The sequence below is a fragment of the Triticum dicoccoides genome, chromosome 1A (genome assembly GCF_002162155.2).
Source record: "Triticum dicoccoides isolate Atlit2015 ecotype Zavitan chromosome 1A, WEW_v2.0, whole genome shotgun sequence".
Classification (NCBI taxonomy): Eukaryota; Viridiplantae; Streptophyta; class Magnoliopsida; order Poales; family Poaceae; genus Triticum; species Triticum dicoccoides.
In genome coordinates this window covers 512,535,568-512,556,191 of record NC_041380.1, presented here as the reverse complement: position 1 = coordinate 512,556,191, position 20,624 = coordinate 512,535,568, and the positions used below count along the sequence as shown (strand labels likewise).

The following is a 20,624-nucleotide window of genomic DNA, read 5'->3' as shown; positions in this document are numbered from 1 at the left end:
CGGGAAATACAGAGGTTTCGTTCCCGGCCCGGCTTGCGAAGGACAAAACCCCCCGCATCTTAGAAGAAAAACAGGTTTCACATACACATGCTTCGTCTCACAGCCAAGATGTGTGCATTTCTTTTCGGTTTTTCTTGAAGAGGATCAGGAGCGACTCAGTCGTTCCAAAGACATGGCATGGGGCAAAATGCTCCAAGATATGATACAGCTTAGAAAATTGTGCTAGTCAAAACAATGGTCTAGAGAAATACGATTGATCTTTTTATTCGCTTTTATGTGCGAGTCCCTTTTTTTCTTTTTGTACGCTTGTAGCCCGAAGAATTCGTTTCCCAGGGCAGAACGGCACTTGAGCCAACGCTGATGAACTCACGCTGCACCTTTGCAGTCACTCCAAAAGTTACTCCTCCTGGTAGCGTGTCGTGTGAGGTGTGAAGGCAACATCGCGGCATGGTTTTCGTCCGGACGCAGAAGATCCCGTGGTGATTCGGACCACCACGAGTCACGAGTAGTCGTCAACAGTGGGTCTCGACTGTTCACGGCCGGAAGCGAGGACTGTGGGGTGGCCACGCACCGAGGGCAACAGTGGGTGGTCTCTTGCGACTTGCGACGATGACATGGTAATCGGGCTATGCCGTAGCTGTAGGTCGCCCGCCGGCCTACGCTGCTACTACAGTCTAAAAGCATCTCCAGCCGTTGGCCTTTAGGCATTTTTTTCGTCTTTTGGGGAGCTGCCGACGAAAACTTCAATCTGGGGATGGAATTTTTTCCACTCGTTGCGCCCCCAAAGCTCCATCGATAGGCTCCTCCGACAAGACAGGGATCATCCATTCTCCCATCCCTCCTTTCCTCCAAGCAAGAAACAAACAAACAGAGCTCCATCGCCAAGAAACCACCACCGAGTTGCTTGCCGGTACCAATGGCGACCACCAAGAAGAGGGAGATGGTATTCTTCAACACGGAGGCTGCGCAGTCCCCGTCGTATTAGGAGGCATTTAGAAACGCCTTTGAAAGACTAGAAAATGCCTCCTAAGGTATAAGAAGGCGTTTCTGAAAAACGCTAGAAATACTCGCGAAGGGAAATATACCTGTGTGGGCGCTTTTGAAGAACGCCCGCGATGCACAGATCATTGACGGCTTCAGCGTGCAAAATTTGCGATGACTGAACATCTAGTTGTGGGCCTCCCTCTCCCTCTCTCACCAACACACTAGTTGCTGGGCTGCATGTGACAACCGGCCAAGCCCAGCTCAAATACACTAGGACACACGAGTTATATATAATATAACCCAAGCCTAATCTGAATCTCACCAGTCAACACACAAGTGTCTATCTGCTTCTATCTGCTTCTATCTGACAACTTCGTGCGAAGTATTACACAGCGCTGCTTTTAAACAGGCAATCATTCTGTTCGGTAGGCGATATGGGACTAAATAAACTGCCCCGAGCGTGAACGGTTGACGCTAAAAAGAAAAACGTTTACTACGATTCGATCCAGCGACCTCCCTTCTGCGATGTCCCAAAGGTGGAAGCTTGTAATACGAAATATTCCATACATTAGGGTCTCTTCTGAAAATATTACAGAGATTTGGAGGCGTTTCCCCTCAAGAACGCCTTCAAATGTGTGGTAGCAGTTTGCAGAACGCCCCCTATGCTTATACATATTACGGCACTTTCTGAAAACGCCGCTGAATGCCCTGTATTTAAAGGCGTTTCTTCAGTACGCCGTTACCTGAGCATATTTGAAGGCGTTTTCTCCAGAAGGCCTTTAACAGAGCTAATCTAAGGCGTCTTTGAGAACGCCTTGAAGAAAATGCCTCCGTTAGTCTGCCGTGTTGTAGTGTCTCCGCCTCCTCCGGCGCACCCTCGTTCGAGGACGTCTTCCCGGAAATCTTCGAGCTGCTGGACGGCCGCGTGTGGGCGGGCCATGGCATCCGGCGCGCCGGCTGCCCGCGCATGCGCGAGGCCTTCGCCGCTTTCGGCTTGCCCGCGCTGGAGCCCATGGGCGTTGTCGACTCGCTCGACGTGCTTCTCGCGCAGAGCGCGCAGGGGGTGCTTCGGGCAGGCCGCCGCCGGGGACGACGGCCAGGAGGAGGACGAGGAGGCGGCGGCGGCCGCCCTGGCGGAGCACTTCGGGATCAGCGCGCGGCGGGCGCGGGGGCTCCGGTGCCTGGACGGTGCGCACGTGAGCCGCGAGGTGCTGAGACACCACGAAGGAATCAATTTTTTTTCACGGCGGCGGCGGCCCCCCGCGCCCGCGCGGGGACAGCGGCGGCGGCAGCGAGGGCCAAGCACGAGGAGGATGCGGGGCGGCAAACTCGGCGGATCCGACGCAGCTGGACGTCGTCGTCGAGGCATTCTGTGCGGGCGGGAGTTGGTGGGGGAGAGAAAGAGAAAAGAGATCACGTGGGTGGGCCTGAAGGAAAAGCGAGGAGAGAGAGGGAGTGGGAGGCTGACAATGGGCCCAAAGCAACTAAAGTAGTCTCTCTCCTCCCCCAGCTGCCCCCCGGGATCCTGGGAATGGGATGAGAGCGTCGGCCGTAGTTTTGGCCAAATCCGGCGATATTTGTACTCCTGGGGACGCGAGTAGAAACTTTTTTGACCGCCGGCGCTGGAAAAGTGCTCTTGGGGGCCTTCCTGGGGAGACAGGTGGAGATGCTCTAACCAGCCGGGACTGTACTGAATCGACTTTCCGGCGTTTTCTTTTTCACGGCTCTAGTATAAGGGCATCTCTAAAGCAGATTCGTAGCTAGCCGGATCATCAAGGCAGATGTGTATCGATCAACTGGGTGGTGCGGGCGTGTTTTCTTTCGTAAACTGAAGACAAATGTTGAGAGATTTGCAGGAGTTCTGACACGTATACGTTGGACTCCGACACCCCCGGTTTACTCAAAACCCTTCTCGGACCCCATGCCTCCATCCTTCCTATTTTCTCTTCTTTCTATTTTTTCTCTTGCCTTCGCCGCCGCTCCACAACCCCGGCCGCCACTCCACACCCCTGCCGCAACTCTGCGTCTCCGTCACCTCCAGCGCTCCAACAGGGCTCCACCCTGCTTCTTCGTCGTCGTTTAGCCCCTGCCCTCCGACCGCCCCGCCAAGTACCATCCGCTACTGCTATACTCACCATGCCTGGCAAGTGAATCGTCGGAGCTAAAAACAGTTTTACCTTCTTCTTTCTGGCAATGGATTCCTATTTCGAGTACATATACGAGCACTATGTTGAGTTGTCCGACGGCTTGTCAGACGAGGAGTACTCCGATGAGACGGTGTGATGTAGGCGGTCGTTGAAGACGCGGAGCTTGCATAGGAACATGTTCTCAATTTCAAGGGCTCGATCAAGGGTCATCGAGTGCTCAATCGCAACAGGGCGCGCGACCATTTGACACGAGTAAAATGCACTCGTGGTTATTGGACTTACCGTATAAGCTCACTTTGATCACTGTACTCAGAAATACAGTTAATACGGTCATTATATACGTGTTGAGGTGATTATACGGTCACTGTAGATCGTATAGCTCCGTATTTCATCTTGGTCAAACTATCCACGTGCTGCCTCATCAGCTCATTTTCTCCACGGGTCCTACCTGTCAGTGGGTGGAGAAAGAAGTAGAGCCAAAAAGTAAAATGATGCACAAGCGTGGATTGCAACCGGAGAACAGATGCTCGAGTGCCAGTAGTCTAACCAGCTGCGCCAGTGTCGCCTTGTTGTTGCATAGCTTTAAGTTCCCTTTCAGCGATGTATGCTCGCATCGATCAATAGACGACCGGCCGGACCGGCGGAGCTTAATTAGATGCCGATCCACCGATGGCAGCTATCTAGCATGGACGACGATTTACAGTTTGGATGGATCGGCTCGCGCCTCACGCAGGTGCCTAAACAAGTGAAGTACAGTACCTATGAACTAATTAACAGCTAGCTCTTCTTATTAAGTAGCAGTATCTCTGAATCTGAGATGGAGCGCATCCGTCCACCTCCACCCCCATTGATCTATCTCGTTCGTCACATGCCATGCGCATAGCTGCTTCCCAATGCCTCGCCTGTTTGTTGAAATGGAATCTTGTCAAGTACGAGTAGCAGCTAACTAGCTGCATCGCTGCACGACTGATCCACGCATGCATCACGCACTTAACCGCGGTACTTAGTTCACTACTCAACTACTTGAACAGAAGCCGGAAGTTGTCATGTGAGTAGTGAACTACTGGGAGCATTTAACTCGACACGTGTTATTAAGAAAAACGCAACACCTATATACTGGAAGCTTTTAACTCAACACGTATATATTTCAACTACTGGAAGCTTTTAACTCACGTGACAGTTTCCACGCAACAGGTAAAAGTTTCCACTAGCTAGAGCACATACACGAGAGCTTTGGGTTCAAATCTCTGTTCGCGCGTAATTTTATTTCCGCTCTGCTTATTTCTCCCACCCCCTGACAGGTAGGACCGACATGGGCAGAGAAAAAGAATGAGCTGACGAGATTGTTTGACCGGTCAAATAGATGACATACGGAGCTATACGATTTGTCAGTAACTATATAATCACCTCAACACGTACATAATGATCGTATTGACCGTATTCCTGAGTACAGTGACCAAAGTGAGCGTACACGATAAATCCAATGACCACGAGTGCATTTTACTCATTTGACACTGACGGCCAACTACTCTGCCCCAGATGCACTCTTCGCTGACCATTTTTGCTGCGTTTTGGTACGCGCAAAACTGTCTTCGATCGATTGTACCATGGCGTCCGGTCCTATGATGACTACTTCTTCTTGAAGAAGGACGCCGTGGGAACGGTTTGCTTCTCTGGTTACCAAAAGTGCATGGCCGCACTCTAGATGCTTGCATATGGCACGACCACTGATTCGTGGGACGAGTACCTATGGCTGTCTGAGAGCACATGCGGAGATGTCATGGTCAGGTTTGTAACTACCATGGTCGAGGTGTTCGGACCTCAGTTTCTGAGAGAACCAGCTGTGGCAGACACTGAGAGGCTCTTGGCAATCTCAGAAGCAAGAGGGTGGCCATATTTGCTTGGATCTCTCAATTGGATGCATTGGAAGTGAAAAAACTGCCAGAAGGCTTTACACGGACAATATTAGGGTCATGTTAAGAAGCCCACCATCATTCTTGAAGCAGTGCCATATGATCTTTGGATTTGGCATGGCCTCTTTTGCATGTCTGTGTCTCATAATGACCTCAAAATGTGTTGCAGCGATCGCTGTTGTTTGCGAGGCTAACCGAAGAAAAAGGTCCTCCTTTCACTATACTGGCAATGGACATGAGTACAACGTGGGCGACTATGTGGTTGACAGTATCTACCTTTCGTGGGCTACCTTTGTTAGCACCACCTCTAACCCAGTTGGCTAGAAAAATGCTCACTTTGCCCAACGACAAGAGACAACTAGAAATGATGTCGAGAGGGCATTTGGAGTTCTGCAGGCCCATTTTGCAATTGTTCGTGGATCTGCTAAATAATGGCATCCGAAGACCTTGTGGAAGGTGATGACATGTTGTTTGATCATGCACAACATGATCGTCGAGGATGAGGGTGACGATGCTGCCGCAACTCTAGAATTTGAGAACATGGGTGATCCTATCCAACTTTGAGACCAGAATTCGACCACATTTGAAGAGTTTGTTGAAATGCATCAACAAATTCGGAATCGACAAACTCACGAGCAATTGAAGAAAGATATAATTGAGCATGGGCGGTTAGAGGGGAAACAATGTTGGGATGTAATACTTAAACTTATTTAAAATTTGAACTATTGTGGCTATTTGAATGTTTGTACCCTTTGTATGCGGCTATTTGCACGTCTGTATCCTTTGTATGCGGTTATTTAATCGTGCAGATCTTTAATTTTTATTGAGGAAGACCCGATATATGCGGCTATGGTTGAATGGCGACCTCCCGCATCTGCGTCCGTGAACTGACCCCCCCCCCCCTTCCGCGGACGGATGTGGGAGGGAAAATGAATTAACCTCGACGTAGCTTCATGCAGGTTAATTCATTTCTCTTCCTTTTTTCATATTTTCAAAAATATTCTCGGTACATGTTTTCCAAAATCCAAATTATGTCTAAAAAGAAAGAAAAACACGAATTGAAAATATGCTAACACATTTCAGCGTTTTTGTCCGTGTAATTTAAAAACATGTTGATAGCATTAAAAATATGTACACATTTTAAAAATGTTCATACATTTCAAAAAAAATGTACGTGGCATTTTCCAAAAATGCTTATACAATGTAAAAATGTTTCTTGACACAGAGCCAATTTTTTTTGTAACATTCAAAAAATGTACGTGACATTTAAAAAAAATCTTCACATGTTTCAAAAGAGTGGCCTTATTATAAAATGTCTACACAATTTAAGCAAATGTTCATGTAGTATGAAAATGTTTAAGTACCACTCGTAAAAATGTATGTGACAATTAACAAAAATATTCATATGTTTCAAGAAAAATGTTTGTAACAATTAAAAAGTATACAATGCAAAAAAATGTCCGTGTGGTATAAAAAATATGTTTCATGGCATTCAAAAAATGTTCAATGTGTATTTGACAAATATTTAACATGCATTCAAAAAGATAATCAAAACAAGTATCTGAAATAAAAAACTATATCATGTATTTGAAAAATGCTCAACGTTTATCAAAAATAGTTCCCACATGTATATAAAAAATGCACAATGTGTATTTTTATAGACACGTGTTGAAAAAAAAAACCCAAAGAAACTAGTGAAGAGACACAGAAAGACCAAATAACCAAAGAAAACCAGTGATGATACGAAGAAAAACAAAGCCGGATAAGAAAACATAGAGAAAAAAGAAGAAGAAACGAGCCAGAGGCGCGACAGTACTAGGTTAGCCCACTCCTTCATGCCTAGAGGTGACACCGAGTTACGTCTTGCAGCGGGCGAGAAATAGCCCTGGAGTCCTCTCTATATATTGACATGATCGAACACAGAAATGACACAAACAAAGTTGATGTGATACAAAATATGCTTGACTTTTAGTTTTTTAAATCAAGTCATGCACCAAGATGGCAAAGATGCAATTCCCCACTAGAAGCCTCTGCATGCAGCACTCCATTGCTGAACTGCTTTTTGCTGGCTCTGTCCTCTCGTTCAATTGTTCCATCCATTGTCCAGTACTGGACCATAGTCGATTTCGTTTTTCCCAGTGCAGTACCACATATACAGATTCAAACGTATGTGTACATCACGAGGACGTACAAAACACATAGGAAAGTTATCAGCAGCTACATATACTAGAAATCAAATTCACAAAGAAGTTACCCATGGCACTCAGAGCGCACGTTTGCTTCCATCTTTGCTTTGCAAGAATGAACAATTTCCGGATATCAAATCCAAACAAGTGACGAATACACAGACTGGCTTCTCTTAATCAGAGCATTAGGCAAATCGGCATATGATCCGGAAATAAGATGCTGCACGAGTAAGCCAGGAATGCCAGCATACAAATTACAGTTAAGTAGCTGAACAACAAAATAGGCACTTGCTACGGCTACGCAACACTGAATACCAGACAACAAGTTCATTCTCCAAGCTCCATGAAAGGGATATGCGGACTTGGTGAGTAAGGCTCTATATACCCCATCATCAAGATAGGCAGCTGGTCATTAATAAGGAGGGACCAAGCAACAGTAATCTCCAATTTACAGTCACCAAGGTTAAATTCTTTTTGACTTACGTTGCTGGATTCCGGTGTGAAGGCAAAATAATGACTTGTGCAACCAGATTGTTCCAAGATCTCCATGAGAATTTCTAGCCTTCCTTCTCTTTTTACCGAAGCAACTTGCCTTGACAGATCCAGATAGCCCCCTTCACCCACGGGAATTGTTCCACCTTTTGAACCAAACAACAAAACATGCTCAGATGGGCTCTCAGAAGGTAGTGAGGAACAAACAACCCGGATGCCATTTTCAGAAGGCAGTGAGCCCTCTTGAACACGGATACTAAGGATGGTGGCTTGGAGTGATCTTTCAAGATGCGCATAGCACAACTCTATTGTGCAAAAGTGGCCACTGAGGTGACGCGTAGAAAAAGTATCACCAACATCACCATTATAAGAGAAGGCTTTACTGATCAGTGCTCTATCTTCAGACTTTGTTGTGCCCTTTAGTTTTAGTTGGATTTCAATGTTGACGGTGTCCATAGAGATAATTGCACGAGACGGGCTAGTCAAGTGCAAAAACGGATCCTGCAAACATCACCATTCAACATGAACTAATCAACAAGGATGCAGATGCACACAATAAGAAAAAAGAAGAAAAGGAAGCTACCCACTTACATGCTCCGTGAGGAGTTGGTAGTCATCCCTAGTGCGAAAGAAGAGAATGTTGCGACGATTGTCCACAACATCTCGGGCGGCAACCACACCGTACACCTTCAGTGGCCAGTTGTGGCATTTCACTTTTGCAACTTTAATGGAGTACATTTGCATGGTCCTCCGGCAACCAGCATCCAATGGGACGTGGCCTGGTATGCAGTGTGTAAAGAGCATGGGGCTCAACAATGCTGCATGCAGGCGAGTGAAGTATGTTGTTAATCTAACATGAACTAACTAAATAATCCATTCAAGCAGATGTACACACTAATATGTACTAGTTGGATGCCCGTGCGTTGCCACGGGACAGAAACATTTATAAAGGTAATGCACGATCAAATTATACAAAAGTAAATGCTCAAGGTATCTCTGGCTACATGCATCATGCGTCATCTCCTCTTAAACTCTGTTGTGAGTCAAGTATTTGGGGTAGGGGACCAACAATATGGTCATGTACTAAGAACCTCACATAAACATTGATAATGAAGGGTTAGACATCTGGTGGCAACATTTGATACTACATGGCTAGTAGGAGTGGCCATCATAAACTATAGAAGGAAATCGTGCTCGGACTCTTCCCATGATTGTTACTCAAGCCATAAGTCTTTACTTCCTAATGCATTCCCATCAAACGTAAAAAAAAAATCCATTATTTACCTTTAGTTGCTCTCTTTGCATCATGTACATCAAATACAAGAAAATACCATGCAGCATATAAGAAAATACCATGCAGCCATTTATTAGTTCACAAGAAGATTGTCTAATGGAGATTAAGCTTAGTGATATGCAACAAAGATGATGCAACAAAATGAGACAGTGTACACAAACTATTTGTATGAAATATAGCTTTATTTCAACATTATAAAAAGGGAATTGCAAGATTACATCTGGCTGGCTACAAATAAAAATAAAACAAAATAATACAATTGCACTGAAACTCCACAACTTACAAGTTCATTTCAAACAGAGTTGCTTTCCCCTCCAAGAAAACAATCTGTTAACACAAGCAGGAGCATTGACACTTTCAGAAACCTGAAAAGAGAGGACCTGTCTCCTAGAATTTTCAAAAGAAGGAAGGAATTTTACCATGCTCCCCACGCCCTGAACCTCTAATCGAAATCAACCATAGCCGTTCCCCAGCTGCCTTCCCACGCTCGACCCGCGAGCCTGCCTGACCATTTCTCTAGTGCATCTTTGTAGCCATAATAACCTTGCTGTATCCACCTACAATTGCAGCCATGCCGCTGAATGGAGTGTAGTAGGGCAAGAACATCATTTCAATGTCCGACACAACCTGCACGACCTTGGTGTCCCTGAAATGTTGATGTGTGCCCTGCAAGATCTCCTGCCTATTATAGTCATGCGCCCCACTATTCTTTAAAACTTGTGATGTCTACTGAAAAATTACATCTTATGCACTCTAATTAGCCAGTTAGAACATATGTAAATTTCTAAAAGCATATACCAACTTTCAAAAATCTACAGTAAGATGGGAATAGTTGCTTAACAGTTTACTTTTATGTGAACTGTAAATTCAGTAAAGGAAAATGGAAGAAAATATTGTGCGAGTATAGACTGTACATTCCTCTAGATAAAGCAAAGTCTTTGAGCACAACTTTTAAATGTATGTGTATGCTCCAGTTTTTCTAAAGCTTCACCTATATTTTAGTTTTATATAACCAAGACCATTGTCTTATCCTTGACATGCAAGGAGAATTAAAAATCCAAGGCCTATAGCCTATAAGACCATAATCGCAAACCCTCATATAATCAACATGCACATTTCCTAAACATTGCAGCATCACTGTACCTATGTAAGGGCCCAAATTTGGCGTTTCAACCAAGTTTCAAGCCACACGAGTTCCCCCCAAAGATACTTCCGTTGCTTCCAGTACTGCAGCATACTGTTCATATTGTCTGAAATCTCAGCTGCAAACATCATTGTCAGAAAAAAAAAAACAAGGCTTCTCGATACAAGGGGCCAAATCTAAAACTCTGAACAGAGTAGTGAATAGTAAATTAACACAATACCTCTTGTATTATGGAATTGTAATATCAACTCGTGTGCATCTACAGATCTAGGATAATAAAATTGAGATCAATACATTAATTCACACTTGAACAAGTTTTAGTTTTAATCTACATAGCAAAAAACCACTCGCGCTATTGGATAAGCCACAATATCGGGGCTCAATTTGCAAACCTCGCAGAGCACAAAAGTTGTTCGTGCTTGATCTTACCCACTTGGTTATGCCCCTGTAACAGGATGATTCAACATAACCAATACAATTCGTCAGAAAAAGGATTTAAGTGGGTGAGGGGATCTGCACAATCCACAATTAGTGCACGTCCAGAATAGCAAATTCGATATAAACTACTCCCTCTGTAAACTAATATAAGAGCGTTTAGATCATTACTTTAGTATTCTAAACGCTCTTATATTAGTTTACGGAGGGAGTATTAGACAATAGCTCAAAAATTCTGCACAGTAACTGAAAGTTTTGGCACAGCAGTACACTCTCCGCCTGTTAAATTTTTGAACATTATCTGAAAAATAAAGAACACAACGAAGGAATTGGGAGGGAGATAGATGTCACTCTCAAAGCCACCACGCGGAGGAGATCGGGGCCGAGCTGCCTGCAGGGAGTACGACGGTGGTAGGGGTGGGGCTTGAAGATTAGAAGGTCGACATCAGAGGGCGGCAATTGAATGGGCCGTTCTCCATAGCCACCCGCCTACACGAGCCTCGCGTGCCTCCCGCTCGCACGAACAGCAGTGCAGCCTCCAGCTCCTACCCGCACGCCCGCTGGCTCTACTGTTTAACTGCTCTAGAAGGGCGGCGCCACCACAATGAAGACGACGATGGCGTTAGGAGCGGGAGAAGAGCGTCAGACGTCGGATGGAGGGTCATCGAGCAGAAGAGAGTCGGGGTGGGGCGGCGTCGTGTACAACCAGGACCGCAGCCACCACAACCACGATGTGAACGAGGAGGGCAACGATGGTGGGAGGCATGGGTTGGCCACGCAAGGCTCCTGGCGGCTGATCGAGATCTGGGGCGGCGAGTGGCCATGCAAAGTTCTGGCGGCGGATCGGGATCTGGGATGGCGAAGATGGCGTGCACAGGAGGGTGGGTGCCACGGCGATTTTTCCAGGGAGAGGATGTGGTCGGGGAGGAAGGTGTTGTGGGAGACGAGGGCATGGAACGTGTGATCGTGGGGAGTAGTTATTTTTTCTTTCCGATTTTCTTTTTTCGTTTTTAATTCCCAGCGGGGATTGGAGGCTGGGTGAGTCGTGCGGGACAGAGGGATCGTACGTGGGGATCGAACAAGGTCGAACCATCACGACGACGGCAGGTTCTCCTTTAATAGTAGAGATAAGCACACATATCCATACATGTTTGCTCATTCGTGTCTTCGAAGCTGCAGCCGTTACTGCACGTGCGTTCCCAGCGACTAATGTAGTTAGCGAAGTTGCTCTCCTCAATCATCTCCATCTCCTTCTCCTCCTCCCACTCCATGTCCTCATCTTCGCGTATGGATAGCAATTTTATAGTAAAATTCGGTACCCATCTACCGAGCCAGTCGAAAACTGCCGTGATCAACTGCAATGTGGAGATATAGTGCAGGAAGGGCTCACGAGTAAATATGCATGTTGCTAGGAATTTTGTCTCTGTGGAGACTAGTTGGCGCATGTCATCCCACAGCTCATCGATCAGCCACAAGAGCGAGTTCAGTTTTAAGCCGAACCTCGGCGCCATGGTGTCTGCCTCCGCAGACATGTTTCTGGCTGACCCGGCTATGGATATGGAGATAGTAACCAGCAGCTCCTTGAAATGCTCCTCCGTTTCCTTGTCACCATCATCGCCAATCTGGCGCTGGGTCGCAGGGAGGCTCATCTCACTTTCATCGCTGATCGGGGGCTGGATCGCATGGAAGCTCCACCGGAGCAGAGAATCGGCCCGACTTAAGATCCTTCGCGACGTCTTGCAACTGTAGCAGACTGACCTGCGGACCCGCGGCGTCCCACCTTAATCATCTTCTTCTCCAGGACCTGGATCTGGCTGATACTTTCCTCCGTGAGCTTCGCGGCAGCGCACACTTCCTGGCTCAACATGAACATGCTTCCCTTCCCCCCTTACCTCCGTCGCCATCTCACCGTCGGCCCAGATCTTTCCATCCAGGATTCCCCAGAACCAACCGGCGGCCAGGCAGGGCCGAGCGAAGGCGAGGTAGGGAGGGACGGGGCGGTGTCGGCGTACGCAGGCGGCAGGACCCGGCGGCGAGCGGGGAGGGGAGCGGTCGGAGATACCGTGCGGTGGCGTCCGCGGGCCGTGCCCTCGAACCCTAGGTTGACCAAAACGACTCGCACAACTCGTTGCCGCGTGCCGGATCAGACACGTCCCGGGTCAAGCACACGTCCCGGTTAACACTGGCGAAGACGTTGAGATGGAGAATTCATCCTTGGCATACTGTCGAAGTTCCAAGAAGACGTCGGCGACGTCGCTTCGGTGCTCGAAGCAGAAAGGACGAGGAAGGAGGCAGCGGCAGCGCTAAGCTTTGCCTTCAGGTTAGAGCTGTGCTGCAAGCGGATCGACGAGCTGTGGCTCGAGATGCGCGAAATACCGAGATCGTTCTCGGCGGAGAAGAAGGATCTAGTTAAGACCATGACCATGTTTACTTCTGAGCCGTACGTGCACCGCATCGCCAAGCTGAAACGGATCTCTGAGCGTATCACCACGCTCCCGCGGTTGGACCCAGGTCTTGACTCCAAAGTGAAATCAACGCTCGTCGAGTTGAAATCGGAATCCTTCTTATCCGCCATGGAGGGGGAGAGGGAAGGTGTCGCGGGAGGAGACGGAGCGAAATCTTCCGCGGAGATGGACAAGTCATTCGCTGCTTACCGTCTCTTCTGGGAACGGACATGGGGCACTGACTACAGGATGGGTTTCTTCTTCATCTACAGCATGGGCACTGACTACAGCGTTACGAACATCTGAGTGAGTAACAATCTTAGCTAGGTTTCTTCTTCATTTACTGCATGCCTAAAGCAGGCCGATTCCTCCTATAAGAGCAGGAATTTACTCTGAAGTATGTTGCCAGATTGTTACTGTTTTATTTTTCTTGAATGGATCGCAAAAGGAGTCTTAGTTACTTCATGGTAGATCTATAACGCATGCTTCGATTGGATCTGTGCAGCATTATTGAGCCCCATGCAATATACACATTGCACGCCAGGCCGCATCCCTGTTGACGCTGTTGCAGGGAGCACCTTGCAGATTAACTCCATCAAAGTCTATGCAGAGAAGAACTTGGGCATTCACTGGAGGTGTATGGAGTGGTAGCGGCCCGAGACGCTGCAGACCGTCATCGCAACCCTCTCCTCCTTCGTACATGGAATGACTGCCAAATCCTCACAAGTACACATGTTGCTTTATTGTCTTATATACTCTCTTGTTTGTTGCCTGCGTCATTGTTAATAATCAGTTAATGGCAAATGATGATTCTCGCAGGATCCTTTTTTGCAATTGACTGGGCCGGTACGTGCAATTGTGTCGACGGATACTGTTTACATTGAAATCCAACTAAAAGTAAAGGACGAAACAAAATCCGAGGATAGAGCACTGATCAGTACATTCTACCTTTATATTGCCGAGCAACATGGAAGTTTCCTTGTCAGCAGCCCCTTATGCACAGTGGAGCTATGCTGTGAGAGACTTCAAGAGTCAGTTCAGGCCACTATCCTGAGTGCAGTAATTAAAGCCCATGAAGGGTCATCTCTTTCCACATGGCGGAAGAATTGTCTGCTCTTCACTACCTTGTCATGGTTATGAAGATATCACTGGGCTCCCATCTACGGAAGTTGTGCTGCTTGAGTCACGAGATGGAAGAATGCCAATGGCTAGAAATGGTCACCTTGATCTAATACGGTGTGTGGTTTCTGTGGAATTAAGAGGAAAGTTGAAATTTATCATAAAGACCTATTCACCTTCACACCCTGCTGAGATGGCTACTTATGATGTCCTCTTCACACCCCAAAAATGCAACATAAGTAAAAAAAACATGTAACCTTGATGGTGGCTCTAAGGTGGAGATTACTGTTGCTTGGTCCTTCCTTCCCGCATCGAAGATGCTATCTTGTTGAATAGATACATGGACCATGTGTATGTGAGTCTTCCATGTCGCTCTGTCATCTATTGTACAGTCTTGTCAAGCTATGTCGGCCTTTTGATTACTGTCAAGCTATATGAAATGTTTAAATACAGAGGTACTCCCTCCGTAAACTTAGTAATCTAAACGCTCTTATATTAGTTTACAGAGGGAGTATATGTGAATTAATTGTAAATTGTTGTGTTATGCTTGATAACCAATCATGTTAAGGAAAATATCTTTGACATATTGCTTGATAACCACAATATGAGTTGTTCATAGTGGTAACCTATTCATTGTGATCGAAGATCCCGTGAATTAGATGTGGAAGACAAGCTGTTGGTCAACTGAGAGGAGAGTATCCTTAAAATTAACAATATCACTCCATGAAGATGCAATACTCTTCTAATCTGCATGGCAGGTTGATGTATATCTTAATGTGTTCTAAGTGGCTCTTTTAAGCAAAGATGTTGTCCTGCAGAACATCTTTTGAAGAACACACCTATATGAGTCTGATTGTCAAAACGTCGCAATCTATGAGAGTAGGGTTCTCTCTAGTAAACTCATGAAAGGTCTCGGAGTGTGACGCATAAGCTCCACCCACGGGGAAGACCCACGGTAGCCACGTATCGGTCAAGGCTTTATGTGAAGCTAGATTCGCAGAAAACTTGCAGTTCAAGGCCTAGTCTATTGTTCAAGTTGCTTACTAGTGTAGCATAGAGTTCTAGGTGGAAGTTCAACTTAACAGTCTCCACTGCAGTACCGGTATATAAAACAATGTTTTGGAACCAAAGGCGAATTTTGTGTGCCTTTGGGATTTGGTGGGGGATTGCTGGAATTTTGTCTATTTTGGGCCTAGCCCAATAGCAGTTTTAGAAATTCCTAATAAACCCTAGAGGCCCACGCAGCCCATTCGTGCAAGGCAAGAGGTGGAACAAAAGTTTAGTCCCACATTTCTAGTTTAGAGGGAGTTGGACCTTTTTATAAGAGAGGTTCTTTCCCCACTTGTATGAGCATGAGGACAAGAGGGATATCCACGCGCGCTCCTCCTCCGCCGCCCGCCGCGCCGCGCCGCGCCACGGGTTGCGGGAATGAGTGATACGTCTCCGTCGTATCTACTTTTCCAAACACGTTTGCCCTTATTTTGGACTCTAACTTGCATGATTTGAATGGAACTAACCCGTACCGATGTTGTTTTCAGCAGAATTATCATGGTGTTATTTATGTGCAGAAACAAACGTTCTCGGAATGACCTGATACTTCACGGAGCAACTTTTCAGAAAATATGAAAAATACCTGCAAAAGATGAAGGCCAGGGGGCCCACCACCTCTCCACGAGGGTGGGGGGCGCGCCCCCCTACTTCGTGGGCCCCCTGTTGCCTCTCCGACTCCAACTCCAACTCCATATATTGTGTTTCGGGGAGAAAAAAATCAGAGAGAAGAAATCATTGCATTTTACGATACGGAGCCGCCGCCAAGCCCTAAAACCCCTCGGGAGGGCTGATCTGGAGTCCGTTCGGGGCTCCGGAGAGGGGAATCCGTCGCCATCGTCATCATCAACCATCCTCCATCACTAATTTCATGATGCTCACCGCCGTGCGTGAGTAATTCCATCGTAGGAGAAAAAAATCAGAGAGAAGAAATCATTGCGTTTTACGATACGGAGCCGCCGCCAAGCCCTAAAACCCCTCGGGAGGGCTGATCTGGAGTCCGTTCGGGGCTCCGGAGAGGGGAATCCGTCGCCATCGTCATCATCAACCATCCTCCATCACCAATTTCATGATGCTCACCGCCGTGCGTGAGTAATTCCATCGTAGGCTTGCTGGACGGTGATGGGTTGGATGGGATCTATCATGTAATCGAGTTAGTTTTGTTAGGGTTTGATCCCTAGTGTCCACTATGTTCTGTGATTGATGTTGCTATGACTTTGCTATGCTTAATGCTTGTCACTAGGGCCCGAGTGCCATGATTTCTGATCTGAACCTATTATGTTTTCATTAATATATGAGTGTTCTTGATCCTATCTTGCAAGTCTATAGTTACTTATTATGTGTTATGATCCGTTAACCCCGAAGTGACAATAATCGGGATACTTACCGGTGATGACCGTAGTTTGAGGAGTTCATGTATTCACTATGTGTTAATGCTTTGTTCCAGTTCTCTATTAAAAGGAGGCCTTAATATCCCTTAGTTTCCGTAAGGACCCCGCTCCCACGGGAGGGTAGGACAAAAGATGTTATGCAAGTTCTTTTCCATAAGACGTATGACTATATTCGGAATACATGCCTACATTACATTGACGAACTGGAGCTAGTTCTGTGTCACCCTAGGTTATGACTGTTACATGATGAACTGCATCCGGCATAATTCTCCATCACCGATCCATTGCCTACGAGCTTTCCATATATTGTTCTCCGCTTATTTATTTTTCCGTTGCTACTGTTATCATCACTACAAAATACCAAAAACATTACTTTTACTACTGTTACCTTTTGTTACAGTTATCACTACTATCATATTACTTTGCTACTAAACACTTTGCTGCAGATATTAAGTTTCCAGGTGTGGTTGAATTGACAACTCAGCTGCTAATACTTGAGAATATTCTTTGGCTCCCCTTGTGTCAATAAATTTGGGTTGAATACTCTACCCTCGAAAACTGCTGCGATCGCCTATACTTGTGGGTTATCAATGAGCCGAGCCGATGTCTAAATTTTTGCCACGCACTACGGGTATACGAAAGGTCACTCGGGAGCTGGAAAGTTTTTGTTGCAGTGGATATTGAATACAAACGCTGCACCCTTCGGCTGCTGTCTGTTTATTTCATCTCCCGCGTTCCCTTCATCTCCCGGTGTAGCCTCTCGCCTCCTTCTCTTGCGCCTATAAAAGGGAGGTCGCTCCTCTCAGAGAGATGCACCAGAACTTCTCCTTCCTCTCTTCACCGGTTCCAATCTCCGAGCTACTGTTGTCTTCCTCATCCCGGCTTGCAGCGTGCACCGCGAGTCGGGACAGTAGGCCTCCGAAACCTCACCTCTTTGAGTCCTATACGGGAGAAGGGTGATAAGGTTTTTGGGGAGATCCCAGCGCGACTACTTACTTCTTCGTCACGGACACCCCGGACTCCGACGACTACTTCCCCGACGTCGACAACCTCCTCGACGACATGGCTGGCGAGGACATCGACCCCAAGTCCAGTACTGCTGCTGCTGCTGTCACGTATGTGTTCTTATTCTTTCTGTTAGATGTCCTGTCACAGTTTCTCGTATTAGTACTTGCCCTAGATGTGTTAGGTTTTACTCCATACATGCAACTAGCTCTACAGTCTGCTCTAGATATGCTAGGCTACAGTTCATATATGCAGATATTATTTACCTTCTCTCTGTCAGAACGCATGACTTGTTTTATCTCTACTATATTAGTCATGCTTTATCTAGTATTTTTGTTAATAAAATCATTTGGTAAATTGCTCAAATTTCCAACAATCCAAAAACCGTATTATAGGCAATTTACCCCAAGTGGTTTTGCTGCTTCCATGAGACCTCCTATGTTTGACGGTATCCACTATAAGAGGTGGCGCGTGAGAGCAGTCTTATGGTTTCAAACCATGAGTTGCTATGACACCACGCTTGGCAAGCCTGAAGGGGAACTTGATGCCCAACAGGAACAAGCTTTTCAGAAAATGGATACTCTGTTTAAGGCTGCTCTCTTGTGTGTTCTTGGTGAGAACATAGTTGATGCTTATGCGTCAATTGATAATGGAAAAGATATGTGGGATGCACTCGAGGCCAAGTTTGGGGTCTCGGATGCAGGCACTGAGTTGTACATCATGAAGCAATTCTATGATTACAAGATGACTGAAGAGCACTTCGTGGTTTAGCAAGCTCATGAGATACAGTCATTTGCTAGAGAACTTGAACACTTCAATTGTATGCTACCGGACAAGTTTGTTGCCGGAGGTATCATCACTAAGCTTCCTCCTTCATGGAGGAACTTTGCTACCTTACTAAAGCATAAGAGGCAGGAGTTTTCTGTTTCGGATCTCATTGGCACTCTTGATGTGGAAGAAAAGGCGAGAGCAAAGGACACACGTGCTCGAGGTATTGAGGGAGGATCTAGTGCCAATTTGGTATAGAAGAAGAACTTCTAGCCCCACAAGTTCAAGAACAAGGGAAAGCTTGATAGTAAAGCAAAGTTTGATGGGAAGAACAAGGCTGTGCAACAGACGAACTTCAAGAAGAAGAATGACAAGAAGAAAGGTGTTTGTCATGTGTGTGGGGATCCTGATCATTGGGCTCCTAGTTGCCCTAATCGCTATGACAAGCGTCATCCTGGGAAAGGCGGCAAGACCGCTAATGTTGTCATTGGAGATATTGACATGAAGGATGTTGGGTATGGTATATTTCTCACTATTCTTTCAGTATGTCATTCTCCTAATTGGTTGATTGACACGGGTGCTAATGTGCATGTATGCGGTGATATTTTCATGTTTTTGTCTTATCAGATCGCAGGGACTTCAACCGTGCTGATGGGCAATGGTTCAAGTGCTTCTGTTCGTGGTGTTGGCACGGTCGATCTGAAGTTTACTTCAGGGAAGATCGTGCGGCTAAAGAACGTGCATTATGTCCCCTCCGTCAATAAAAATCTTGTTAGCGGATCTCTTCTATGTAGAGATGGCTACAAGCTTGCCTTTGAGTCGAATAAATTTGTAATATCCAAGTATGAAACCTTTGTTGGTAAAGGCTATGATTCAGGAGGCCTGTTTCATTTATCCTTATCAGACGTTTGCAATAAAGTTGTAATCATATTTGCAATAATAGTGAATCAGATGTGTGGCATTCACGTCTTTGTCATGTTAAATTTGGTTGCATGTTGCGACTAGCGAAGTTGAACTTAATCCCTAATTTCACCACTGTCAAGGGATACAAGTGTCAAGTGTGTGTGCAAGCTAAGCAACCTCGTAAGTCTCATGTGACTACGGAAACGAGAAATCTTGCACCACTAGAACTCATACATTCAGATCTATGTGAAATGAATGGTGTTTTGACAAAAGGTGGAAAGAAATATTTCATGATGTTAATTGACGACTCCACTAGATACTGCCGTGTGTATCTTCTGAAATCTAAAGATGAGGCTTTGAACTTTTTCAAGATCTATAAAGCTGAAGTGGAAAACCAACTTGATCAAAAAATCAAGAGGCTTAGGTCCGACCGTGTTGGAGAGTATTTTTCCAATGAATTCGATGCGTTTTGTGCGGAACATGGTATAATCCATGAGAGGACGCCTCCCTATTCACCTCAGTCAAATTGGGTGGCCGAAAGAAAGAACCGTACTCTAACAGATTTAGTTAACACCATGTTAGACACATCGGGTCTCTCCAAGGCATGGTGGGGGGAGGCGATATTGACTGCATGTCATGTCCTAAACCGAGTTCCCACAAAGAATAAAGAGATAACTCCATTCGAGGAATGGGAGAAGAAAAGATTAAAACTCTCTTATCTATGAACCTGGGGTTGTTTGGAGAAAGTCAATGTGTCAGTTCCAAAGAAGCGCAAGCTTGGACCAAAGACCGTGGATTGTGTTTTCCTGGGATATGCTTTTCATAGCATTGGTTATAGATTCTTGGTTGTAAAATCTGAGGTACCTGACATGCATGTCGGTACGATCATGGAGTCGAATGATGTGACTTTCTTTGATGATATCTTTCCCATGAAGTATATGGCTACCTCATCTAATCAGGAGATGCCTAGTTCATTGAATCAGGAACCAATTACAATTACCGAACCTACCATTTTGATGGAACACTTTGAAAGTCCTATGGAGGAGAACAATGAAGTTCCTACTAGGAGCAAGAGACAGAGGACTGCAAAGTCCTTTGGTGATGATTTTCTTGTGTATCTCATAGATGACACTCTCAGTTCTATTTCAGAGGCCTATGCATCTGAAGATGCTGACTACTGGAAGGAAGCGGTTCGTAGCGAGATGGATTCCATCTTGGCAAATGAAACTTGGGAGATAACTGATCGTCCTTATGGGTGCAAACCTATAGGATGCAAATGGGTATTCAAGAAGAACTTTAGTCCTGATGGTACTATTGAAAAGTACAAGGCTCGGCTCATGGCTAAGGGTTAT

General features: G+C 46.0%; 1 protein-coding gene and 1 pseudogene across 1 annotated transcript; one reads left to right on the top strand and one right to left on the bottom strand.

Moving 5' to 3' along the window:
• Nucleotides 1-7,550: 7,550 nt before the first annotated feature.
• LOC119354338 lies at nucleotides 7,551-8,526 on the bottom strand. The gene is made up of 2 exons (XM_037621074.1): nucleotides 8,314-8,526; nucleotides 7,551-8,223 (listed from the first exon to the last, which is right to left on the bottom strand). Exons 1-2 carry the CDS (start codon nucleotides 8,524-8,526, stop codon nucleotides 7,558-7,560), a joined length of 879 nt encoding a protein of 292 aa, XP_037476971.1. The 3' UTR covers nucleotides 7,551-7,557.
• A 2,685-nt stretch (nucleotides 8,527-11,211) lies between these two features.
• LOC119354328 lies at nucleotides 11,212-14,414 on the top strand (annotated as a pseudogene).
• The last annotated feature ends 6,210 nt before the right edge of the window (nucleotides 14,415-20,624 follow it).